At 31.8% G+C, this 22,629-nt stretch overlaps 1 protein-coding gene across 15 annotated transcripts in view; it reads left to right on the top strand.

Moving 5' to 3' along the window:
• Positions 1–22,629, top strand: part of RBM26 (RNA binding motif protein 26) — a 95,482-nt gene that overhangs the window by 13,790 nt on the left and 59,063 nt on the right. For 9 of the 15 annotated variants that reach the window (XR_012487789.1, XR_012487790.1, XR_012487788.1 and 6 more), the window contains exons 4-10: positions 439–735; positions 5,224–5,312; positions 6,729–6,946; positions 9,123–9,383; positions 10,599–10,838; positions 14,180–14,320; positions 15,099–15,254. Coding sequence is in view for 10 of the 15 variants with exons in the window: in XM_074299327.1 (XP_074155428.1) it covers positions 439–735; positions 5,224–5,312; positions 6,729–6,946; positions 9,123–9,383; positions 10,599–10,838; positions 14,180–14,320; positions 15,099–15,254 (1,402 nt within the window). In the remaining 5 variants the exon portion in view is untranslated. The remainder of the gene's footprint in view (positions 1–438; positions 736–5,223; positions 5,313–6,728; positions 6,947–9,122; positions 9,384–10,598; positions 10,839–14,179; positions 14,321–15,098; positions 15,255–22,629) is intronic. The other 6 variants (XM_074299329.1, XM_074299323.1, XM_074299333.1 and 3 more) reach the window with 3 other exon arrangements.

The following is a 22,629-nucleotide window of genomic DNA, read 5'->3' as shown; positions in this document are numbered from 1 at the left end:
CCTTTTTTACTTTGTAGTATTATTAGATACACATATTTTAAGAATCTCTTTTTAGTAAAAGAGCCAAAAAGTCAGGCCTAATGTCCAAGTGATGTAAAAACTCTTAACTACACATGTAAAGGATCTCTGAAATAGCATTTTTCTGTTTAGTTTTTTAGGCTTTTTTTCATTTTATTTAACTGCTGCCAGTTAAAACTGAAATTCTAGTAGCCACTTATTAGTTTTTGAAGATTGCAATATTAATTCATGATAATTGAACCATCATGTGTGTTCAGGTAGAACTATTATGTTATTAGATTTTTAAAGAAATATTTGGGGCCAGAGGGATAGCAAGAAAGGGGTAGGCCCCTTGCTTGGGGTGGATGGTATGTTGTTAACGATGGCAGAGAGAAAGTGGAACTACTCAACTGCTATTTTGCTTCCGTCTTCTCTGTCAAGGAGAATGATCTTCAGACTGGAAAGGATAGAACAAACATGGTTAAAAGGGAATTGGAGCCAAAGATAGGTGAGGAGATAGTGAGAGAGCACCTAGCGACTCTAAATGAGTTCAAGTCTCCTGGCCTGGACGAATTACACCCTAGGGTGCTGAAAGAACTCACAGATGTGATCGCTGAACCGCTGTCGGTGATCTTTGATGAATCGTGGAGAACGGGAGAGGTGCCACGGGACTGGAGACGGGCAAATGTCCCAATTTTCAAAAAGGGGAAGAAGGTGGATTCCACAAACTACAGACCGGTGAGCTTCACGTTCATCCCAGGCAAAATTCTAAAACGGATTATTAAACAGATGGTTTGTGAGCACTTAGAAAGGGAAACAGTGATCACTATGAACCATCATGAGTTCACTAAGAACAAGTCATGCCAGACTAATCATTTCTTTTTTGACTAGGTTATTAGAACATGAAAATGCTATAGGAAATTATATATCTGGATTTCAGCAAGGCATTTGACAAAGTTTCTCATGATATTGTTGTGGACAAGATGGAGAAATAAGGAATGGAAGATAGTACAATTGGTTGGATTCAGACCAGGTTGAACAACTGAACTCTAATGTTTATTGATTAATGGATCTCTATGAATCTGGAGCGTGGTCTTTAGTGACTTGGCCAAAGAGCTTTGTCTTCTGCCCTTTTTTATTCAGCATTTTTATCAATGACTTGGATGAAGACATTGATGGCATGCTTACCAAGTTTGCAGATGACATGAATCTGGGTGGGATAGCTAATATACTGGATCACAGAATTGGATCACAGGATCCAATATTACTCTCATTGGGTTGGAATTATCATCTGAATCTTAATAAGATCAAATATAAAAGATACACACACACATATACACATATATGTATAAAGGCTTGCATTTAGGTTGAAAAAAATTAAACTGTACAGAAATTCAAATTGGGGGTAAATATAATGACTAAAAAGTAGTTCAAGTTTTTCTTAAGAAAGCTCAATGTGTGTTGATAGTGTTATTTGGCTACCAGAAAAACTAATGCTGTCTTAGGCTGCAATAATGGAATTATAATGTCGTGCACAAGTAAGGGGCTAGTTCTACTGTATTCTGCCCTGGTCAGACCTTAGCTTCAGCATTATGTTAAGTTTGGATGCCATGTTTAAAGTTGAATGAGGCAAAGTCATGGGGTGTCCAGAGAATGATAACTAGAATAGTAAGGGCATTGGAAACCATGTCAGGATAATATGTAAATGAATTGAGGGTGATTAGCTTGGAGAAAGAAATACTATGATAATTGTCTTTACATAGTTTTAAGAGCTTTCATGTAGAAGGGAAATTAAATTGTGTGTAGCTCAAAGTACAGAACAGGGAACAGAGTAAAAGGCAAAAATATTAAGGAATCATATTTTGACATATAAGACATATGTCTTGAAAGGAAATGGGCTTTTCAGCAAGCTTCTCATCACTAGCTATATTCAAAGCAGGTAAATCATTTGCTATGGTGGTCACAGAAGAGATTTTCTTTAACTTCTCTTAGATTACTAGTCAGCCATTGTTAATTTCATGCACATTTGTATCCCCCCCCCAAAAAAAAATTGGGCTGGTCTACCTTTATAATTTTGACCTTTGCAGATTATAAAACTTGTCAAAGGAGAGCCTGATGGTGTATTTCAGTATCTTAAGATAGTCATTAATTACAGGAACTAAAATACTTGAAAATGCTAACAAATGTTTATTGAAAGCATTAAGTAGAACAAATAAGAGTTATTTATTTCTGGGGTTAGAATTTAAAAGCCTGAATTTAAACTATAATTTTTAAAAGTTAGGAATTGTGATAAAATTGCAAAGATATACAACTAAATAAGTCGATTCTATTGAAGAGGTATCATGGGTAACTTTGGCATTTGTTCTTTCTGGGACCCCATTTAACTCAAATTCAAGGCTTAGGGGAATTGTCTTCCCTTCAGTCTTCTAAGCAACATCAGCTTTAAGTTTCCTATTTTCTTTGAGTGGATAAATCACTTTTTTAGCTCGTGTCTTCCTAACCATTCCCTTTAAGCAGAACCTCTGCATGATCTTTTAGTCTGCCTTCATGTCAAAAAGTAATCTGAGCTAAAAACACCAAAAAAACTAATGGCCTTTGAATTTGACTTTGCTAGTATTGGTTGAAGAACTGGAGGAATGTAGGCATATCACTTTACACAAATAGAGGAAATAGGTCAATGCCAGTTGACATAAATAAAGTAAGTGCTGTGGCAGAAGCTCAAGTGGGGAACAAGTGGAATCAGTATAGAGTTGGGTTTTTTGCTTCCCAGAATGTGATTAAGTTCTTTTGAATTTGTATTCAGAGATTCCTCTTGTGAGTTATCATGCCATGAATTCACACTCAGCAATGCTCTAAGAATTGCTGCTTTTGGCACTCTTGAAGTTAGGGAAAGAGACAAGAATGATTTTATCAAGAATTCAGATGCAGATTGAAGGGGTCAGTGAAAACCTCTTGGGTGAACACGATTTGGAGATGTAACTATGCTTTGAGAAACTGTTCCTTCTGCCGAATTATTTATCAAAACCTTTACTTCATCTGAACTGTTGATGTTTATTTTCAACTTTTTGGCTATTGTTTTAGTCCTGGTCTTTTTATCCATTGCATTTTGAGGATATCAATATTAGTTGGCTATCTGGGCTAACCATTATGAATTGTTTTTGATATGATTAGTAGAAATCCTCCATGAAAATTATTTTTTAAGAGCTACTGATCTAAATTATCTCTTGAATGAGGCTTTGAATCAGAACAAAAGAGGAGATAGATTGAGGTGAGTTTTCTGAGTAATTTTGCATGTTTGTAAGAGCTTTCTTTGTCCCTAACTTCAAATGTGTTTGGAGATTAAAAATACAAAAGAAGATATAGGGATGGAGATGAAAATAGATTGGCTTCATAGTTACTTTCCTTGAAGAAATTAAGATTTGAAAAGTAGGATGGCTGAGATTAGCTAAAGGTTACTCTTAGTTGGAAATTATGAGTTTGTTTAAAGAATATAAAAATGATGACTCTCTAGTCATGTAGACATGATGGCAAAAATAATAATTTTCTAATTGCTATGTGTTTTAAGAATAACAAATATGGCACTTAACTGTAAAAAGTGAATCAAAATAATCATTTTTGAGTTTTTTTTTCTCAAAGACTTCAAAGTGATCAAGTTTATTTGAATAGAGGAGTAAGAGATTTAATTGGTGACTGTTTAAAAATATCCTGGTAGACTGTCTGTCTTGGAGTTGTTAACTTTATTTAAGTATCTGATTTTTACCATATTAAATTCAGTAATTCTTCATTTGTTCTAATCTCTCCCCCTTTTGTGGTTTATTTAGATTTATATGTGTATTAATGTCCAACTCCAGAATTGTAACTTTTTTTAAAAGCCTCTCTTTAAAATATAAATGCACTTACATAACTTTAAATTGTGAGCAAAATTTACTTTGGCCTAAAATTAAGAAGTATCTCATTAAAACAAAACCAAAATCTCAGCCATTTAAATAATTCTTTGAAAAGAATTATTGTTCTTTTAAAAAATTATTAAAGTAATAGAATTCAACCTGTGTTTTCCAACAGTTTTCTCATTTTTGGAGAAATGTTGGCAAAATGTGTCACTTTTAGAGGATGAATGTTGAACAGAACTAAGCTAAATTGTATTTATATTTTTAAATTGTCTTTTCTTCTCTGACTATCACACTTCTGTAAGAAGGCTTATATTTCCCTTTCCCGATGTAGCAACTCAGTACCTACTTACCTTACCATATATCAAGTAAGGGATAGTTTACCTTAGCTCCCATGTTATTAGTTCCATCCCATCTATAAGTTGACTTCAGGACTATCTTTTTCTTCATCTTTTGCATGCAAATCCTTGTTGATTGATTGGTGTAGTACCCTTATCCACTTGCCCAGTAATTTACTTTCTGTCCCTCTTACCTTGCCCAAATATATCCTTTTCCCCTCCTTCTCTCTTTGTAACTTCCTAGGGAAAGAAATGAGAGATAGGGAAATTACATGGCACCAATACAATGTGGAATTGGAATTTAGAACTTACATGGAATTGTATGGAAACAGCATGGGGAGTCTTTGAGAATCAGGATTGGGTTGCTAGAGAAAACAAAATGTTAGAGGAGAGTAAAGATTAGAGGAAAAAAAGTGCCCGATTTGAGCTTTATATGAGGATTTTTTTTTCTCATTGTATCATGAGATGAAAGCCAGCTAGAGGATTGATACTGGATCATCGTGGTATATTAGTTGTTACACCAGGACTGCTTCATATTAGGTACTTTACTATCTTGCTGAAATATTTATTTTATGATAGTCCTACCAAAAACTAATTCTTTCTTACACTTCCCTTTATGTGTTAATGAATTTGTCCATATCATTAAGGCTAAATGTTCAAAAATATTTTCTTTGTGAAGAAATGAAGCAAAAAATTTCCTTAAGTATCTTTGAAAATATCTTCACTTTATTGTCCTTACTAATTTTTATGATATTTGTTGAGTTTAATTATTTTTAGATACTTTTAAACAATTAATTGTCATTTATCCTTACAGTTAATTAACTGAATTAAATAACATGCCTAATAGGTAATTAAGTGTATATTTTCATTTAACGTTTATTGTAAAGTACATAAAATTGTAAGTTACCTTATTAAAATTTTAATTTGGTAGTATTCATTGCTGAATTTTTAAAAATAATTTTTGCTGAATATTTTTTGAAAAATTCTTTCCTAAACTGCAGATCACAAAGGAGGAGGAACGAGAGAAGAAGTTTTCTAGAAGGTTAAATCATAGTCCTCCCCAGTCAAGTTCCCGGTACAGAGAAAATAGGTGATAAATTCATTATAATTTGTTAAGCTCAAATGATTAAGATTGTTGAATCCTTATTTTAGACTTAAATTAGCTCTTTATATATAGAAGTTAGTGATTGGGAGTTTAATTGGACCCAAAATATCTGGGATTTCTTTCTATATAATCTCTTTAAGAACTTTCAGCTTCATATTCTGTGATTCATTAATTTGTTCCTTTCCTTAGAAAAGATGGAGATGATTTAGACATGGTCTTTGCTGGCATGAAAGGTCTTTTATGCAGCCAGATTTATGTATGCCAATTAGTGGCAGCTTGGGTAGAACACCAGGCTTGGAGTCAGGATTTAAATTCAAATATAGCTTCAGAGACTGCTTGTGTGGCTAATAGTTCAGTTAACCTCTGCATATCTCAATGTCCTCATCTGTAAAGTAGGGATAATAATAGTACCTGCCTCCCATGTTTGTTGTGAGGAACAAATGAGACAATTGTAAAGCATTTTGCAAAGTTCCCTGGCACATAGTAAATACTATGTATTTAAAAGTTTATTATAATTAGTTGCTTATACTGTACAATAAATGGTAATACAATAGCTATGCAATAAGAATCCTGTACGTTAAAGATCATCTTAGACAAATTCCTTATTTTGTAGATGAAAGAAAGTCATGAAGATCTAGATAGATTAATCAGTAAGATTAAGGAAGATTTCTTGGAAAAGTTGAATTTTGAATTGGTTTTTAAAGATGGGTAGGATTTCAAAATAGTTTAGGAAATTAAGGTATTCTAGACACAGAACAGCATGGAAATGTTATCTCTTATAATTATATTTCTATCTCTAGGGGACCTCTAGGTCTTTGTTATATTTCTTTCCCACATTAAATGCCAATCAGTATTTTGAAGTTTGGGTTCTTATTTTCTTTTTTCCATTAGGATAAGTAATTTTTTAAAAATTTAATTTAAAAAAAATTTTTAAAAATGATCCCATTCTAGGATGTGGGTAGTGGAATATAACTTTATTTACATAATGGGAAATTGAAGTATAATTTGTCTTATATTTTAGTTCAACTAAGAATTAGTTATAAAAAGAATATCTTTAATACCATGAATACCAAAAGCATGAATTTTGTATAACATTTATTTAGAATTTCATATTATAATGCAACATTTTTTACTTCATTTGGCCTACATTTTTCCTTTTCAGTATCTTAACTATGAAAAAACCCAAAACATTTTAGAGTTCTATTTTATATGATATGTAGAAGTGTAGACTATTCAACTTTTTATTTTGGATCATCAAAACCTTATCTATAATTTGATTGTAGAACTGGTTAATGCTTTAGATATGAAATTTGGTGGTAAGTTTTAGATTTTTAACTGACAATTTTGTATCTAGTAGCCTAAATTTTTAAGTATCCGAAAAATTAGTAATTTGGTTTTTAGGAGCCGTGATGAAAGGAAAAAGGATGACCGTTCTCGAAAAAGAGATTACGATCGAAACCCACCGAGAAGAGATTCCTATAGAGACCGGTATAATAGAAGAAGAGGGCGGAGCCGAAGTTATAGTCGAAGTCGGAGTCGGAGTTGGAGTAAAGAGCGCTTGCGAGACAGAGATAGAGACAGAAGCAGGACGAGAAGCCGAAGTCGAACACGTAGCAGAGGTAAGTAAAAATAATGAATACCCTTCTTTCTTTATTTTTCTCTTCATTTTGGCTACCCAGCATTTTATTTTAGATTTTGATTAAAACTTCTATTAGCCCTTCTTCATATTTACAGCAAACATTTACAAACAACATTTTCACTCTCAAGATATAGTTTTTATAAATTTAACAGTTTGTTAAGAGAGTAAGATTACTATTTTTCTTAACTGATTACACATTGGGTAAAACCTTTGCATTGGTTTTTAGTTGAGTGAAATGTGTATGTTTAGGTGAATATAATTCTCAATAAACTTACCTAAATAATGAAAAAGTATGATTGGTATCATCCACTGTTGATTTTATTTTTAATTTTGGTTATGCATTTCTGAGCACTTTTTCTTTTATAATGACTTGGTTCTCTACCTTTCTGTTATTTCTTTTTGGAGTATTCTCTTCTGGCTCAAGACTTACTATGTCACTTCAAAACTTAGGGGAACATGAAAAGTGATTTAAAGTTACATGGAGCAGTGAAGGAAAAGGAATTAGTATAATAGACTCACTTCTGTTTTATTCCATTTTCACTTTTTTTTAAAAGCTTGAAGATTGTGAGTGGGGCAGTATATTCAGTTGTTCAAATTACATAAGAAATATTTTCTGTCTTTTTATCTCTTGTACTTTGCAAATAAAGAAAACCTTAAATATGAATACTTGACATTTTAAAATGTAATATATTTAGTTTTTAAATGTGAATTTCTTGTTTCAATTTAAAATTGCTCATTTTTAGATGTATGGGCAATAGCCCTTTCTTATTTATATTTACTTATCATCTATTTAGTGTAGTGCCTTGCATTTAGCAAGCATTTATAGGCTTATAAGTTTTAGGACTTGAAGGATACTCAAAGATGATCTGGTTCAGTCCTAACATTTTACAAATGAGGGAACAGGCCTAGAGAGGTCATGTGGCTTCTTCAGGATTATAAAAGATAATGGTAAGTAGCTCAGCTAGGAATTGAATTCTAGTCCTTTTTGACTCCATTACACCATGCTCTCTCTCTTAAGTAAATGTTTGTTAAACTGATATTGAAAGAATTAATAGTTGAATGAATGGATGATAAAAGTTGTGACTCTAGAAGTTAATGTGAAGTCTCCAAAGCACATTCATTGGAAAACTTTAAAACAAGACTTTTATAGAAAAATATATATAGAAAAATTTTATAGAAAAAATCACTGAAAATAATTGATTGTTTTCATAAATTATGCAGGCAGCTAGGTTGTGTAATACAAGTGTTAGACTTGGAGTCAAGAAAACCTGAGTTCAAATGTGATCTCAGACACTTATTAGTGGCATGATACTCTGGGAAAGTCACTTGATTTATCCATATATCAGTTTCCTCATCTGTAAAATGGGAATAATTGTACTAATAATTATATTCCCCAGGGTTGTTCTGACAACAAAATAATATTTGTAAAATGCTTTGAAAACCTTAAAGTGATACATAACTGTTAGCTGTTTAACTAAAAGGTGTTCAAACTAATTAACGAATATTTCTTCTGAGAAGTAGCATGATGGTAGTGGTAGAGGACCAATTTTGGAATCATGAACCTGAAGTAGTCTTTTTTTTTTTTTTTTCCCCTTAGATAATTGCGGTTAAGTGACTTGCCCAGGGTCACATAGCTAGAAATGTTAAGTGTCTGAGACCAGATTTGAACTCAGGTCCTCCTGGATTTCAGGGCTGGTGTTCTAAAGCTAAATGCTCCTCTCCCGCCCTTTCCCCCCCCCCCTTTTTTTTTAACTCTTACTAATTGTTTGACCATGGATAAATCACTTACCTTGTTTGTTAGTAACCCAAACAATTCTTTTAAGACAATTTAAAAGTCAAGGACGATTTGATTTGCACTGATGAAAGTAATTTCCATATTGGGAGTTTGTCTTGTCTCTCACTCCCATAAAATCAAGTATTGCTCTATCTACCTTCATCCTGTTTAACATAAATGATTACACTGAAGTATGGGTAAGAAGCTTTAAAAAGTTTAAGAGGAGGATGTTACAAAGAAAAGAGAATGATATGTATGAAGTTTTGAATTTTTGTTCAGTATTTATATGGTGTTAGAAGCATAATATTGTTCTTGAAAAGGACATTTTTTCCTAAAGCATCTTTTACTATAATGTATTTTTGAAAAAAATGTTTTCTTGTAGAAAGAGATCTGGGAAAACCAAAATATGACCTGGATAGAACAGATCCATTAGAAAACAACTATACTCCAGTTTCTTCTGTAACTAACATTTCATCCGGCCACTATCCTGTTCCTACTTTGAGCAGTACTATTACTGTTATTGCTCCTACTCATCATGGTAATAACACTACAGAAAGCTGGTCTGAATTTCATGAAGACCAGGTGGACCATAACTCTTATGTAAGACCTCCAATGCCAAAGAAACGTTGCCGAGATTATGATGGTAAGTCTTTCAGCTTTTGTATGCTAAGTACATTCTACATGACATAATACGTTATACATATCTAATTCAGATACATGTTGCTGATAGTGGGAATAGTTGAAATTAGTGTTGGTGAAATTCCTCTTTTATTAACCCAAAATAATGTTGTCCCTCTTAGTTAAATGCTTCTTGAGTTTTGTCTTTTCCCCCTTCTATTGAAGCAAATGATTGAATGTCAATTTTTTAAGTACCATTTATTTTAAAAATAATGCTGCTTTTTTCCCCCAAACCACAGTAAATTCCTATGAATGTGTTTTTTTCAAAGGAACTGCTACTAAAACATTTTTTAATTAACAGGGAAAAACCTCTTAGGAAACGGGAAATAATATACACATATTGGACCTAGACATTTGAGTGTCTCCTATGTATAAGAAAAGAGATGAGAAGGTAGATGAACAGGGAGCTTTGGAGGAAGATTTTACTGTGAATGCCAAACTTCAGTACTTCAAAAGATCTGTTATTTCATCAATGTGGGTACTCCCTCCACCAACGCAGATGGCACCCCTTTATGCCTTAGTGTAGAGAGTTTCATGAGCTGCTAGGGCTGAGTAAATTAATCACCTAGTGGTCAACCTTTTAGTAATGTTTCTTAGCTAGTCTGGTCCTCAAATGACATTATGCTACTGGGCCTCTTTTTGAAGCCCTTCTATCTTTGTAAGGATTATGCTAGAGCTCTTGTTCCAGTGGCTTAGCCTTTGACAAGCTAGGGTCATTCTTACATGATAATTAGCCATTGGAAAAGGGCTTTAGTGGAAGAAATGCTAAGCACTGCCAGAAAATGAATGCTTGATTTTTAAAATTAGATACTATGCTTGCATTAGAACTAATATGTGCTAGGTATTCTGCCTTATTTATATTTATATGTGTAAATATTTGTCTTGTTTTTTTTTTTTTTTTTTTTTAGTATTATATATAAAACACTTAATTGATTGGTCTTTTATCCTTAAGAAGCATTAGGGAAATGTTACTATTTGAAATGACCGTTTATACTTCCCCAATTAAAGTTAAAAAAAAAACCCCACAAAACACCCATGCAGAACACATTTTTAGAACACTTCTAATATGTTAGCTCACATAAATTTTTGCAAAATGGTTTCAAAATTACCGATGTTCTTTATTCACATTTTCTTATGGCTTAATTAATAAGGCTTTTTTTCTTTTCTTTGTCTCTCTCAGAAAAGGGTTTCTGTATGAGAGGAGATATGTGCCCTTTTGATCATGGAAGTGACCCTGTAGTTGTAGAAGATGTAAACCTTCCTGGCATGCTGCCATTCCCAGCACAACCCCCTGTTGTTGAAGGACCACCCCCTCCTGGACTTCCCCCACCTCCACCAATTCTGACACCTCCACCTGTGAATCTTAGACCTCCAGTGCCACCTCCAGGTCCATTACCACCTAGCCTTCCTCCTGTCACAGGTAAATAAATGTGTTTGTGTAAAATTTATGTGTTTATATATCTATATACTCTTATATAGCCATATCTAGATATAGCTATGTAATGCCTTTATGGACTTTGTTATGTACTTTGATTTGTAAAATAAGCTCTTTTTGCTAATTGATTTTTTTACTTTTATTACTTTTTTTTTATTTTATTAAAACTGATATTTAATGTTTTGAACCTCAGGAAAATTTTGAAGAAAATCCAATAATACTCAATTTTAGGGAAATCAGGAAGGAAAGCTTAAACTCTACTCCCTTAGTGGGATCATTTGACCTTATTTTATCTTCATGACTTTTTCTGTTCTGGATTTTATAAAATATTTAATCTCAGTTTCAGATTAATCATGTCACTTCTTTTCTAGAGAAAATGAATTTTTAAAAATTTTCTTTATGAAGAATTCAGATATTAGACACATTAATAAATAAGGGTAAAATTATTTGTGGCACCCAATTGAGGGCATTGAATTAGATACTTAATAGTTCAGATGAGTGTTGAAAAAACAGTAGTTGTGCTATCAAGCTACTTGTTTTTCTGATTATCTTGCATTTTACTCCTGAAAGAGCCAACCAGTTTCATAAAAGATGTTTTTATTTTGTAATAGAATATTCTGATCATCATGGAATCCTAGAGTTGTAGGGGAATGCAAAGGGCATCTAGTATAACTAAGGCCTATGTTTTGCATCCCTTCATGTTAATCCTTCATGACTTCCATGAGAAACTTTGGATAAGTTTTTTTTCTTGATGTGGACTTGAAATCTACTTTCTTTTTGCTTCATCCTCTGATTTTGTAATCTATTTTTGCATATGATAACTCTTCAGATACTTGGTCTTTTTCTTCACATGTTCTTTCTTCCTTCCTTAGCAGTGTTTTTGGTTTTCTTAACATTTTGGGAAGTTCCTAACTCCTAATGGACCTTAGCTTTCTTTAGTTATGCTTTTGTGGTGTCGTCAGCTGCTTTTGCCTTCCTTTTCCATTCAGGTTCTTTAAAAAACAAATTATAATCTTATTATCAAGTCTTAAACTTGCTTAGGAACTATTTGCATTTCTATTAATTTTAGATAATAGAACTTTTTTAGGCATTCCTTCTTTGTGCCTCCATCAGGATTCTTTATCCATTCATTCACATATTCTATGGTTGTTTCATTATACTCTGAGATTCTTGAGACAGATATTACCTTTTGCCTTTCTTTGTATTCCCTGCTCTTATAGTGGTGCCTGGTATATAGTAGGAACTTAATAATGCTTATTGATTGATTTAATGTAGTTCTTTTTTACCTTTTTTCCTCTGTTCCTCCTCCCACCCCCATTTAATTTCTAATACAATTTACTTTTTTTTTTTCTTGTCTTAATGACACTTATAGTCAATTATAGTATTGTATCACCATTTATTCATGCATTAACTTGTTATTAGATTGCTGCTTGGTTTTTTGGTTTGTTTTTTTGGTAATTAAAAATACTGCTACTATGAAAATTTTGAAAGGGTTGTGTTTTTTTCTTTTTTTTTTTGATGGCACTTTCAGTATATACTATTATAAATGAAATTTAGGTCAAATGATTTTTTTTGCATATCTTTATAAAAAATATGAGTTACTTTTATATTTCCTTTTCAACCTCTTGGTCTTATTTTTCTTCATGAAATTTCCTTGTACTTGATTTTGTTTTTTGAGAGCCACCCTTTCTTTTGAAATTCATTTCCCATAAAATGTTTCAGATATTGGGTTCTTCACTATACTTTGAACTCTGAAATCTAAATTTGCTATAATTTAAAAATCTGTTACTCTATTTTTATGAAGCCTTCTAGAATAGCATTACCACTCTCTTCTATAATTGTTATTTTTACTTCACTTCCCTATTTCTTTTTATTGATCAGAATCAAAACCGAGTAGCTATATATCAAAAAATTTATCAGATACTCTGCTTTTGCTGAGACCATGTTTTATAGTGGGAAGACTTGGAATTGAAGTCAGGACTTGGTTTAACTCTCATTTCTTAACACTTAATGGCTTAGTAACTTTGGGCAGCCCTCTTCACCTCATTTCTGGACTAGTTCAGTAGCACTTGGCCTTCCTGACTCAATTTTTTCCCCCTCTCTCTCTCCTCCCAAAGTTATCAGCTTGATTTTCTGAAGATATAGATCTAATAATTATATAGCTCATCAAACTTTAGTGGCTTCCTATGACTTACAATGATCAAATATAGGTTTCTCTGGCTTGAAGTCCTTTACATTCTGACTGCATCCAGCTTTTCCAACTTTATTTATCTGTAGTACTTCTTAAATTTTAGCAAAAGATGCCTTGGTGTGGCATCCTGTGTCATTTCTACTGATTTCAGTATCTGTTAACCAAAAGCTGAAAAGGTACAGATTAACGTTAGATGGCGATTTTTACACCATCAGTTCCCCATATCTGAGATGTTCTACTATTTTATCTCTGTTTTAGAATACATTGTTAATTTCAAATCCAAATGACATCAGAGATTTCCTCTGCCCCCTACTTTTTAGTTAGTTGCTAGTTTTCTTGTGTTATGCTCCATTTACCTTGTATTCATTTTGTATATTTTTGTTTGTATCTGTGTTGTTTCCCCAGATAGAACGTAAGGTCCTTGCAGGCAGATACTATTTCATTGTTGTAGCCTAATTGTTTTGAGCAGTGCCAGGTGCATGGTGTTTAGTAATTATTTTTTGATTGATTATACTACTGTCTGTTGTCCTGTTTTAATTAGGTGGTGCTGTATTCATCTCAGTGTCTTACTCAAGATTATTAGACTCCAGTGAGATGATTTATGGCAAAATTTTGGCAGATTACAAAACATAAATGTCTGTTGTTTTGAGCCCATCAAGTCTCTATGATGACTTATGAGCATACTCCATTGCTTTAAAATTTCAAATTCTGTTCTAGTTCCCTTTATTTCTTAGCCATATGTTGTGAATTGGTTTAGTGACACATGAGACTTTGACTTGCGTCATTGTTCCTCTATTTGGATATTGTTTCTTTTGAATTATTTGACAATTCTGTTACTTGTTTTTGTCATAGTTGTTAATGTTTGCCAAGTGGCTTGCCTTTCTTATCTATGGATAGTTTTCTTTTTTTTTTTCCTTCTCAATTTAAAGCCCTTATGATGAAGTCTAGAATTCTCTAGATACATATTCATTTCTTAGCAAAGAACTCATCTTTGTCATGTGTCAAAGAATAATTTCATCTTGTTTGTAATATTATAGGTCATATCAGAACAATGACCTGACCAAAGGAAATATTTTGATTAGCCTATATTTAGTTTATTTACTTTCAGTTGATAATATTTTATTAACTTTTATAGGACCACCACCTCCACTTCCTCCTTTGCAGCCATCTGGAATGGATGCTCCTCCAAATTCTGCAACCAGTTCTGTTCCCACTGTAGTAACAACGGGTATTCATCACCAGCCTCCTCCTGCACCACCCTCTCTCTTCACAGCAGGTGCAGTATGGACTTAATAAGATTATCAGTTCAGTCATAGAATTTTAGGATGAAAAAACTTAGCTATTATCTAATCCATACGTGGAAAGTCAAAAGTTATTTGTACAGGATGACAATTCATATTGTACAATATACTATTTTTACAGCTGGGGGACTGTCTAGTTAGTCTTTTTACTACCAGTAAAGTAATCTAAACCCTAGAATGGTTAAGAGATGTGTCAAGGGTGTCTATTATCATGGATGATGAGGTATAGAGTTGCAGTCATTCATTTTTGTACTGTTTGCAATTATATCTGGAACATTATTCTTGGTAAAATTTTATACTGCAGTATAAAAATTGTCACTCTTAAGAATTTTTGGGGGGACTACACACATGTGCACATACATGTGCACACACATACTCTGCTACATAGAACATAGGATGGAATGTTGGACTTGGAATCAGGAAGATCTGACTTTAAATTTGGCCTAACACACTTAGTAACTATGTGATCCTAGTTAAGTCACTTAACCTCTTTGCCTCAGTTTTCTTACCTGTAAAATGGGAATATAATAACATCTGCTTTCTAGGATTGTTGTGAAAATAAGCTGAGATAACATTTGTAAATCTCAAATTGTTGTATAAGTGTTTTTATTGTGATAGTGACTGTTTTTGATACTAGTGATGAGTGAATTATTTTTTATATCTTTTCAGTTAACATTTCATTTAGTATTTTTTATGTTAACTATATGACAAAATGTTTCAAAGTGGAGTTTTATAATTGTTGTTTAATTACAGTTTTTGTATTACCAGATACATATGACACAGATGGCTATAATCCTGAAGCCCCAAGCATAACAAACACTTCCAGACCTATGTATAGACACAGAGTGCATGCCCAAAGGCCTAATTTGATAGGACTTACTTCAGGAGATATGGATCTGCCACCCAGAGGTATTGTGACTTAAGTTTGTTCTTTTCATCTTCCCAACATCAGAGATGAAAGGACATTACTATTTGTCAGTTGCAGGTCTCGGGTCAACCACTGGAACTTTGTGCCATAGCCAGTTATTTGTGAAAGAAGCATGTTTCCTTTTATCAGTTGTGAAGGATCAGAATGAATTGGTGGTTATGCTGTTGCTCTACATTCTTCTGTTTTGATCCCACAGAAGAGTAAATATTGAGTGAATTTATTACTTTTTAGTTAAAATTTTCTGCTTTCACACACTGGATTTAATTTTTTTAGACTACGTATCTTTCTTTTTTGTTTTTTTTTTCTTCAACTTTCTATGAATGTTTATCTTCTGTTAGGATTTTCTCCCTTAAGATTATAATGGAACATCTTGAACAAACATCTCTTTAAGTATTTTTAAATTTATTTTTTACCTTTAATTAATAATATTTTACTTTTTATTTTTATATTAAATTAGAAGTAGTTTCTATTTAGGAGGTGACACTCTGTGCTTTATTCTGTTTCTTGGAAGAGATGGGCATTTACCATAAGGTAAAATATATGTTCACTATCATAAGGGAAAATATTGAAAAGTTTCATCCTTTTTTCCCTAATCAGAAAATGCCTCTTATATACACTTTTATTATAATTTTCTTAAGCTGTCTCTTGAAGTGTAATATCTTTCTTATTCCACATAGCCAGATAAATCACTTTTTCATATTGGAGAGGAATAAAAATGCATCTGACCCTAAACAAGTTATAATAATGATAATTATAGTAATTTTTTTTTTATACAGAGAGAGAATAGTTTGCTCGATTTTCTAATGTCTTGGATATTAATTCCTTGATTGTTCTGAACTTTTCTGTAGTGTCATATGGCTATGAACATTCAAAAAATACACGTTATACATATTTATTTTAATTCAAATGTAACTCTCTTTGAGAAAATAGGAAATCATGTAATTTATGTGATTTGGCTTGTTTATACTGCATGGGGAGCTAAAACTAGTTAAATATACTCATTCTTCTTCATTATTGTTGATCTTACTTTAAAATAGTTTTTCCCCCTTTTTCCTGTTTGTAATGCATTTTTGAGATAGAAAATTTGTGTTTGACATATATCTCATAGGTTTTTTTATACATGATAGTGTTGGTATGTTTTATACTTTGGGTACGGGATGATTCTTCCCTCCTTACACCACAGTTTCCTATTCCCTTTTGGTTCAGCCTTAACCAGTGACTTAATTAGGGTAGAGTATTTTTGTTGTGGAAACACTTTAATATTGTTGATCATGGACATATGATTATACTTCTCAAGAATCACCTGGTGATTTTGCTTGGGCAAAAGACATATTCATAGGGCCTAGTATATGTTGGGGGAAAGTACTTTAACCCAGTAACTTTTTGGCTACAAAGTTATCTTTCTTATCTGCTATTACCATGCTGTCAATATGGTTGGCAATCACTAAATGTTTATAGTAACATAATTCTTTAGATCGAGTATTCTGTGTAAGATATTGCATTACAGCTAGGAGTCTCATTACAATTGTAGAATTATTAGTGTATTTGTAATAAACTACAAATTGTTAAATTATATATGTTCATTTGTTCATTCCCTTAAAACTAATTAAAAAAGAATTCTGAATGCTTTTACTTTTGAAGTATTAAGTTTTGGTGTTAATTTAAAGTAATAAGTAAATTAGGAATTAATAGCTAGCTACTAACATACTTCAGGAAGTATTTCTACTAAATATACAATATAATAAATGATATATATTTGGTATATAATAATATAATATTATATATGTATGTATATAAAAATATTAAATAGAAAATACTTATATTATATTTCTTGCAGCTCCTTACAGTGTCATTGTGGCACTGAGTGGTAAGTGAGAAGGATTGAGAAGAGTGGAGTACTACATTCTTTTTACATATTCCTGAAGAGCTTTAGATTCTTTCACAGAGTCTGAGTTGGAAGAGATCTTCCCTATTAGTTATCTAGTCTGACCTACCTTTAACATGAATCCTTTTCATAAGAACCTGGTTGAAATAATCATCTAGCTCACATTTGAAGTCTTCTGGTAATGGAAAAATTAGCTTATTTTTGAGATTTTGGGTACAAGAAGTTCATTTCATTATTTTGTAAAGCTTGAGTCTCCTATCATTTTGGACCATAATTCCTAGTTTTGCCCTCTTGGATCAAGTAGAGCAAATTTCATTCCTTATCAATAACTCAGATTCTTTAAAATATGCTATTTTATCCTTCATATTTTGGATTTTTAAATTTAATTTTTAAATATAAACTTGTTATAAAATTACAGAATTTCTCAATGTATTCTTTTCCCACCCCCTCCTAGATTGTTACAAATGTAATAAAAAGAGGATACAGAATTGGTTTTGCAAAGCCCAGAGGTTGTCTGTGTGCTATGACTTCTCATTATCTTTTTATTGTAATCACACTTGCTCATTATAATCATAATTCAGTTTAATTTGTTTTTTTAATTCCTTTATAATCCATTTAATTCCTTTTGTAATCCTACATATTTTCCTAATTCTGCTTGCTTTTGTCTATTTCTATGAGTCTTTTCTTGTTTTTCTGTATTTTTTCATATTTAGCATTTCTTATAGTATGTAATAGTATTTTATTACACCCATGTGCAACAACTTGTATCAAGTCTCTTTGATTTATGGATTAAAGTAGATTATGAAGAAGAGTTCATAAAAGAATTAAAAAACTATTAAATTACAGTAAAGAGTGCTCCAGGTAATAAATAATGAGAGAAACATACCACATTGGTAAAGGCTGAAGAAGAGGCCAGAGTAGGTAGATGTTATAGAGATTTTGAAAAAAGGCATATTAATACAGTCTTGGTGAAGCAATGAATATTCAACAAATACAGGAAAAAATTTGGAATTATTCTTAAGTCACTGATACTCTTTGATCAAGAGTAGGCTTATGTTTTATCTCGAAGGAGGTCTATGCTTATAAAAAGTACTTTTTGTATTAGCAAAGAAATAGAAAAAAAATAGATGCTGGTCAATTTCATAATGACTCAAATTAGTTATGGTACCTGAATGTAATGGCATATTTCATTTGTTGTCTTGCATGGTTTCTAGTCCTCTCAGTCTCCTGGTTTACTATGTATTATGTTTGTCATTCTTCCTAAAATTGTGGATCCTAGAACTAATATTGTGGATATGATCTATCTGATAAAGGAAGAGTACAGTAGGACTAGCCAAATTTGAACAGGCTTTTTTTTTTTTTTTTTTCTATTATGTCACCCTATTAAAATCAACAGTTCTAGTTTATTTTTCATCAATAGAGTGAATTCTTCTAACAAGACAACATGAATTATATACTGAGAGGCTGTTAAACAGTGTCAGGTAATATATTTGAGAGACTCTAGGAAGAGAAAGTTCAATTTAGCAAGCATTTATGGAACAGGTGCTTATATAACATTGTGCTAGAATTTGGGGGAAAAGAGAATTTATATTTTAGTGTGTAAGATAAGAATTGTACATAATGACCTATAATAGAAATTTAAAAAGTACCTAAAAGATTTTTTTAAAATGATAGAAATAGAATTTGGTTTTAATACCGCATGACTTTTTTTTTTGCAGATGATAAAGTTCATTGTTGGGGAGCGTTGAAGATAGTCTGATTTTTTTTTTTTTTTCTGCCGCCTGAGAATCCTGAGCAAAAAAATAAAGTAAAAGGACTATCATAGTGCCATACTATTTCAGTATCATTGATTATCTGAAAGATGAGGGAGAGTTGAAAAGATGATAGTTGAAAAGAAAGCCTTTTTATTTCTCTGTAATGATTTGGAATTTTGGGATTATCTATTTGTAGCCATATAGAAGAGTTCATTTCTGACAGTTAAAAACTCTTTACCTGAGAAATAAAGTAGGGAAGGAATCTCATTTGAGTATATAAATCATACCAGAGCAGTGGAATTCAGAACTGAAGTTCATATAAAAGGATAATTTTACAAAACCCTACCAATCTCCCAGGAGTTGGCTCCTCTGCTTCTGAATCTATTAGTTCATACTGTCATGTCACATTAAAGAGATTACTTAAAGATGATATATAATTATTGTTATATAAAAACATCATGTATAGAGAAAAGAGCAATAGCTTTGTGCACAGGAAATCTAGAAGAGTTCTTGGAGGACATTTGAATCCCTTAATTTTACAGACCAGGGAACTGAAACCCAGAAGGGAAATAACTTGTTCAAGGTCACATAAGTAATAAAAATTGAATCCAAGTTCCCTCACTCTAAATCTAGCATACTTCATTTTTAATTCAAATTATGACCTCATCACTTTATCTGTTACTTAACCTTTCTAAGCCTTAGTTTTCTCATTTGTAGTACTTGTGTAACTGCTTTTTAGGATTGTATTAAGGAAAGTAAGTACTTTATAAACTTACATTATTATTTAAGTGGGAATTACTTTTACCTATATCCATTTTGGGGCTTCTTGGTATATCATAATGAAAAGAAATATGGATGACACATCTATAAAAGTACTTGATAAATAAATGTATGCTTTACTTTTAAGATCTAAATATGTATAATTTGGAAACGAGGTATTCTCATACAATGGACTTTTGTCCTAATCTGGAAAATGCCTTTATATTTAATAAGAAGAATATGATTGTAGCTGTAACTGGAGTTATACATCCAATTCCTTGGAGATCTCTGAAGTAGGAGCTATTGGATATTGGTTCATAACTATTTGCCCTGCCTTTTTTTCCTGCCATGTAGGATCATAGATCTTATGGGAGAGGCCAGCTAACCCAATCTTTTTAATTTTACAAATGAAGAAACTTAGGTTTATTTCATTATAGGGACCTGCTCACTGTCACAAAGACAGTAAACAGCACAAGTGGCCTTTGAATCTGGGTTCTCTGATCAAAACCAGTGTGCATGCCATCACGTTTTTTGTAACATGAGGAAATGTGTGAGAACATACCAGGGCAAAGGGATAAATAGACAAATATCATTTAGTAGAAGTTCTTACTATTTTCAGAATTTAAACAAAAATTGTACCTCATCAATTTAATAAGACAGCTATCATTTAATGATTAATTATGGACTATTGTAGATTATAGTATCTTACTATATTTAGATATACTTAAGGTAGATAAGAATGCTGAACCAATACTATTACTTGTTACCATTTTCCTTGGAATATGGAGGCTCTAAATATGTTAGAAAAGATAGATTTAGAACCCTCTCTAAGACAGGGTTCTTAGACTTCTCAAACATAATTTTAAATATCCTCACTTAGCCTATTTAAATATATAGCATGATTTATATGACTAAATATATAGTCAGTCAAAAATCTGAAAGGAACTGAGGTTTAAGGATTGCAATTACAGAAATTCTGTGATAGACTTGGGTTTCACATTCTTTATAAAAATTAGTTTTGACAGTATCTTTTATTGTGACATTTCAAATCTTTTGTTTTTTCCTTCTTTTTGTTTTTTACATATTATATAATCATAGCATGCCAAAGAATAAGTAAAAAAAAAAATTTCTAGTGGTATAAAATTATATCTTTTTACTGACAGATTTTATAGTAAGCATATTCATGTTTTACAGAATTTCAATGTCTTTAGTCAGATTTATTCAGATTTTAATTATTAAAAGATACAGTTCTCTTACCTTTGTAAATTTTGAAATTTTAATCTGATTATGTTAAATTTAAAAGACATTAAACAAAGTTTCTACTTTTTATTCAGTTAGGAAAGGCTCAGTATAAGATTTAATAACCTTAGAATACCTTAAAGGAAAATTGCCTTTATAAAGCAAGAATTCTTAATCTGTTTTTAATCCAGAAAATTTCCATAAATTGGTACTAATTAGCTTTAGATTTTAGATTTTAAATTTAAAATCTTTTATTCTCAGAGGAGTGCCCAAATAAGTAATTTACTAATAAGCATTTGTTTAATACTGGGCATGTCTAGACCCAGTCCCAAGTGTTGAAAATGAAGAGACAAAAACTGATTGAAAGGTTGCTGAAAGATACCCCAAGGGTTGCATTATAAAGCTATGTAGAAGAAAATTGATTTGTTCAGCTAGGTGACAGAGTGGATAAAGTTCTGGTCCTGGAGTCAGGAAGACTCTTGGGTTCAAATCTGACCTCAGACACTTAATTATATCTATGTTATACCTTAGGCAAGTCACCCAACGCCTATTTGCCTTAGTACCTCATCTGTAAAATGATCTGAAAAGATGGAAATGGCAAACCTTTATGTTATTTTTGCTAAGAAAACACCAATTGGGGAATGAATTGGCAGGCATGACTGAAACAATTAAACACCTCAAAATTTTGTTTAGGAAGCACAAAGACTCCAGAAAGGCCTCATCACTATTATTGTTACTATTATTAGCCTTTAGTTATCTTTTCTTATGTTCCTCAATACTATTTTATTTTTCCAGTACATGTAGATAACCTTCTTTCCTTTATCTTTCCCAAAATAGCATGTTATCTGAAATTGGTTAAATATGTACAATTCTTTTAAACATAGTTCTATATTTGTCATGTTGTGCAAGAAGAATTAGACCAAAAGGGGTTGTTGATTACTATCAAGGTTGCAGTAAGGTCATATGATACATCATGGATGGTTATTGCCAAAAACGTCTCAGATTCATTATGTGCTTGATTTTGTATTGATTTTTGGTCATTGTGTTCAGAAACCTTTTATTGTTGCAAAAGTTTTTGCTACTAACCCCATATTCAGTTATTCCAAGGGTTACTTTTAAAAATCTTGTTAATAATAAATTGATTAGACATGGCTTGGGTTAGTATTGACTATTTTTATCAATGTGTTTTCTTCAGTTCTACTACTTGGAAATATATAAGAAATAATTGAGCTTAGTATAACTTAATAAAGTGTCTTATTCCCCTAAAAGTAATCAGAAAATAAAAGCAAGGAACAGCAAAGTAGGTCCTGGAGTCAGGAGGATATGAGTTTAAATTTAGCCTCAGACACTTAACATTTAATTGTGTGATCCTTGGCACATTTAACCCTTATTGTCTTGCAAAAGAAAAAAAGAAAGTGTAGTAAAATAATTTTTCTTTCTTTAATATCCTTCTCCCCAATTCCTGACCTTGCTTTATTTTATCTTTGAACATCTCTGGGTTTTTCTTTCTATAATTATCATTTGGTTTTTCTTTCAGTAATTATCATGGTTTTGTTCTTTTAAAAATGTAGTTCTTCAGTATAAATTATGAAATGTATATATTACTCCTTTGAGGGCATCTCTATGCTAGAAAATGTCATTAAAATGTTTTTAAAATTATATTAAATATATCCATTTAAAAACAGATAAGTTTTGCTTAATAATGTTTTACTATATTAT

Source organism: Sminthopsis crassicaudata, chromosome 3 (assembly GCF_048593235.1).
Source record: "Sminthopsis crassicaudata isolate SCR6 chromosome 3, ASM4859323v1, whole genome shotgun sequence".
NCBI classification, from domain to species: domain Eukaryota; kingdom Metazoa; phylum Chordata; class Mammalia; order Dasyuromorphia; family Dasyuridae; genus Sminthopsis; species Sminthopsis crassicaudata.
Note: the sequence above shows the minus strand (reverse complement) of the source record. Positions and strands in the feature narration are given on the sequence as shown.